Source organism: Mastomys coucha, unplaced genomic scaffold (genome assembly GCF_008632895.1).
Source record: "Mastomys coucha isolate ucsf_1 unplaced genomic scaffold, UCSF_Mcou_1 pScaffold16, whole genome shotgun sequence".
In the NCBI taxonomy this organism is placed as follows: domain Eukaryota; kingdom Metazoa; phylum Chordata; class Mammalia; order Rodentia; family Muridae; genus Mastomys; species Mastomys coucha.
The window spans coordinates 14,118,013-14,122,986 of NW_022196898.1; the positions used below are offsets into that span (position 1 = coordinate 14,118,013).

Consider the following 4,974-nt stretch of genomic DNA (forward strand, 5'->3'; position numbering starts at 1 on the left):
TTTTTAAAGTTGATGATTTTACTGTTGTTACTCTGGAAACAGCAGTGGGGGTGGGTGAGGGTGATGCACCTTTCTGTGCTGTGGTGTCTTCTGCTCTCTCCTTTCATTACTGTACGGCTCCACCCTCATCTTCTCTAATCATTGACTTTTCCTTGATAATAACATGTTCCACTGTTGTAGAGCCCCAAACACTGTCTGAAATTTCTCTACTGTCTCTGTGTCAGCCCCTAAGCCTCAGCCTGGCTGTGTGTCCCTCCAGGGATGGGTGTCCTTATGTAGCTCATTGTTCTTCATCTACTTAGATGGCTTCCTTTTCCATGGTGTAACTGCTTAGCTAATTTTCTGTGCCTATTCTTTTACTATTGTGTTATACTGTCTGGGAAGCCAAAGAACTACATCCTATATGAAAATTCAATTAAAGTGACATGGAAGGGAATTCCATTGTTTCAAAGGAATATTTGTTATTGATATATTTTTTTAAAAAAAAAATTATTAGATTTGTTTTTTATGTGTGAGCCTTCACACATAACTTTTTATTACTTTGCCTTCATGTATCTATGTGCACCATGTACATGCTTGGACCATGTGGAGGACAGAAGAGGTTATCAGCTCCTCTGAAACTACAGTTAGGGGTAATTGTAAACAGCCTCGTGGGTGCTGGGAATTAAACCTGGATCCTCTGCAAAAGCAACAAGTGTTCATAAATGTTGAGCCATCTCTCCAGTGTCCTGTTGTTGGATATTTAAAAAAAATGTACTGAGCGAAAGACAAAGTTAATTATCTATAAAAGATTTTAAGGCATAAAGTCCTGTTGGGGTACTTGTCTTTAGTAAGTTAAAATGTGCTTTAAGGTTCAAGAGAGAATGAAGAAAATAGAAGAGTTAGTTGACAAATATAGGGGGAAATGCAAAAAGTGTGGTATTGAATTGCAATTTTGACTTTCATGGCTAGAGAATTAAAAGCATAATGTGTCATGATTCTGTTTATATGTGAGAACTAATATATATTCGTTAGTATTGAAACTAGAATATCAGGTCAGGTTATGTTATTGCAGTTTTATTACACATAATTCTTGTAAAGCTTTACTGCACTCCCACTTTAAGTACCTCAGTGTATTTTAGGATTTTTATAATTACAATTAATGTTAAGAAGAACACAGGTCAAAATAAGGAGAATCATAGGGCCCCCATGGACTTCCAGTGAATGAGGAAAACATGTTCAAAGAGACTGTTGTGTAATTGCTGGTGAAGAATACTCTGACTAGAATAATATTTTTGTGACAAAGAGGTAATTGTTCATTTGAGAAAATCATAGCATATAAAAGATATATATATATATATGTGTATATATATATGTATATGTATATATGTTACCATATGTGATGTGGTAAAAAAATCCAAAAGTTGCCTTCCAAGATTACTAATCAATAGTGACTATGACTCACTTGAATATTTTAAGATTGTAATGTCATTTGCAAAAAATTGATATGTGCAGGCTACTGAGATACCTGCTGTTGCTTCAACAAAAATCTGTAATCCCTCACCTAACTGAAGCTCCTTCCCTAAAAAGCCTCACTCCAACTTCAATAGCCAGTGCCTCACAAAAGCTTTTTCTTTCCAGGTTTAACTTCCGGGGTTTCCGATGGATGAAAACCATGATCCACACCATTAAGGAGATTAATGCAAGGAAGGACATTTTGCCGAATCATACTCTGGGCTATCAGATCTTTGATTCCTGCTATACCATCTCCAAAGTAATGGAGTCATCTTTGGTGTTTCTTACAGGGCAGGAAGAATTCAAACCCAATTTTAGAAATAGCACTGGATCAATTCTGGCAGCACTGGTTGGATCAGGGGGATCATCCTTGTCAGTTGCTGCTTCCCGAATTCTAGGGTTGTATGATATGCCTCAGGTATGTCGATTATTGTACTTACTTGTAAAGAAATAGAAATGGGGGTAAGAGAAATGGCTAAGAGGTTAAGAGTACTTGTTCTTGTACAGGACTTAGTTATGGGGATCTGACACATTAAAACTAAGCCTAGAATGGGTGATGGTGTTCTTAGTAACTCTGTGTAACTAAGCATAGAATGGGTGGGATGATGTTCTTAATGACACTGAAGGACCAAGCCTAGGATGTGTGGGATAGCCTTCTTAGTGACACTGCATAACTAAGCCTAGGATGGGGTGGGGTGGTGTTCTTAGTGACACTGCATAACTAAGCCTAGGATGGGTGGGGTGGTGTTCTTAATGACACTGCATAACTAAGCCTAGGATGAGTGGGATGGTGTTCTTAGTGACACTGTATAACTAAGCCTAGGACGAGTGGGTTGGTGTTCTTACTGACTCTGTATAATCAAGCTCCAGCCATGAGAGCTGGGCTTACTTAGAGGTTGTTTCAGATTACTTGATTCAGAACATCCAGCTTGCACTAACTGAGTTGTGATGCAGTAATTATGTACTTCGCAGAGTTACTATGCTCCACCATACTGGAATAACACATGGTGGTTGATCAATAGTTGAAACAAGGCATATATCTTGGTTTTTGTCTGTGTTGATACTTATTAATCATAACCTGTAATCATACTCACAGTCTAAATTGGGTCTAGGAGTTTCACAAAATGATATCATTTGGAATATTATCAAAAGTTGATACAACTTTACAGATTATTGTACATGTGCAAATATCGATACACACACACACACACACACACACACACACACACACATATATACACACACACATGTCTGCCATGGCATAAATATGTAGGTTAGAGGACAATTTTACAGTATTTTTTTGCCTTCCACTTAATTAAGGCAGGATTTTTCTTGTTACTCCTGCTGTCTAGTATATCCCTGGCTAAGTGTCCTGTGAGCTTCTGGGCAATTCTCCTGTCTCTGCCTCCCATCTTGCTACAGAAGTGCTGATACATATGCCACTGCATCTTATTTTTTACTTAGATTTTAGGGATTAAACTTAAGTCATCAGGTTTGCATGGCAAGCACTTTACCCACGGACCCATTACTTTAGCCCTGTCTTTGCTTCTTCAAAAATGTTCTTTCCTGTAGATAGCTTTTATGCTGTTGTTGGTTGTACAATTCTAAAGAAGATTGTGGTATTAGCCAAAGGATTAAGAATCAAACAAAAGACTAAGAAAGAGGACATGGGAGTAAATTGACTTCATGAAGGAACAGACAGCTCTGGAGTTGTGGAATTGTAATAGAGAAGACACTACTGACAGTGATGCATTAGTACCATAGCAAAGTGAATGAGTCATATGGAGACTTAAGATACAGAAGTGCATAATATGCATTCATGCACCATATATGGGTGATCTAAGTTCCATGATCAAGTCCCTAAAGATGAGAAATGCATGTGAGGATTACTGAGCAAATTACAAAATTACTTGCTCCTGTGCATATTTTGGAATCTTGTAAAAAAAACTGCTCAAAACTGAGGTTTGAAGTACTTTTGTTAATCTAAGGTTCGGTGTCTACTCAGGCAGAAGTCCTGACAGAAGGAAATAATGAAAGGAATTAAAAAAAAAAGGAAAGCAAAGAAACAAACTGAGATGGAAGAGTAGTGAGATAGTGTAAGCAAGATAAACTAGTGCTATAAAATGGATGGAGAGTGGACTCATTCCAACATTGTTGTGCATGAGAGACTGAAGGTGATGGAGACTCTGAATGATGTGACTCAGGGGAGTCACCATATTTGCAGGAAGGATAAAGGGAAGAGCAAATTACCTCTCTGTCAGTGCCATCCATGAAAAACAGTCCATTGCATTTTAATTGTCGGCTGCCCTAGCCCTCTTGGTGTTGACAGCACAGATCAAAGAACTTCCATCAGCATTTCCCACTCATTGAGTAAGAGTAGAAAGTTATTTTTCATGGAAAAATGTGAGGAAACTAAGAACTATTTGGCTCCATCCATCTTAAAATATTCAGAAAGCTGTAATTTAAGATTTGGCTCTAGCTTTCTAATAACTAAAATATTTTCGACTTTAGGTGGGCTATACTTCTTCCAGCTCAATTCTTAGTGACAAATTCCAGTTTAAAACTTATCTTCGTGTAGTACCCAGTGATATGTTCCAGTCTGAGGCCATGGTGAATCTTGTCAAACACTTTGGCTGGGTCTGGGTAGGTGCTATTGCAGCTGATGATGATTATGGAAAATATGGCGTAAAAGCCTTTAAGGATAAAATGGAGAGCGCCAACCTCTGTGTTGCTTTCTCTGAAACCATTCCCAAAGTCTACTCCAATGAGAAAATGCAAAAAGTTGTTGATGCAGTAAAGAGTTCCACTGCCAAAGTCATTGTGCTTTATACTTCTGACATTGACCTCAGCCCATTTGTTCTGGAAATGGTTCATCATAACATAACTGACAGGACTTGGATTGCCAGCGAAGCCTGGATTACCTCAGCTCTTATTGCAAAGCCTGAGTATTTCCCCTATTTTGGTGGAACTATTGGATTTGCAATGCCGAGAACTATTATACCAGGTCTAAAAGAATTTCTTTATGATGTACACCCTAGCAAGGATCCAAATGATGTCTTGACCATTGAATTCTGGCAAACTGCTTTTAACTGTACCTGGCCCAACAGCAGTGTGCCTTACAATGTGGACCACCGAGTGAATATGACTGGTAAAGAAGACAGATTGTATGACATGTCTGATCAGCTCTGTACTGGAGAGGAGAAGCTGGAGGATCTGAAAAATACCTATCTGGATACATCACAGCTAAGAATCACAAACAATGTCAAACAAGCTGTGTATGCTGTAGCTCATGGCCTGGATCTTCTCACCAGATGTCAAGAAAGAAAAGGGCCATTTGAGTACGGGGGATGTGCATATATACCTACTTTTGAATACTGGGAAGTAAGTTGTGTTACTTCATGATTTAGCATATCTTTCATAGATATTCATACAAATAGCCATCAAAGCTATTTACCTTTGAATTTGATAGCCACAATTTCT

At 38.3% G+C, this 4,974-nt stretch overlaps 1 protein-coding gene across 1 annotated transcript in view; it reads left to right on the forward strand.

Annotated features, from left to right (window-relative positions):
• The window catches only part of LOC116094299 (vomeronasal type-2 receptor 1-like), a 43,343-nt gene that overhangs the window by 11,109 nt on the left and 27,260 nt on the right, over positions 1 to 4,974 (forward strand). The window contains exons 2-3 of the mRNA XM_031376164.1: positions 1,621 to 1,912; positions 4,006 to 4,875. Coding sequence (XP_031232024.1) covers positions 1,646 to 1,912; positions 4,006 to 4,875 — 1,137 coding nt within the window. The 5' untranslated portion in view covers positions 1,621 to 1,645. The remainder of the gene's footprint in view (positions 1 to 1,620; positions 1,913 to 4,005; positions 4,876 to 4,974) is intronic.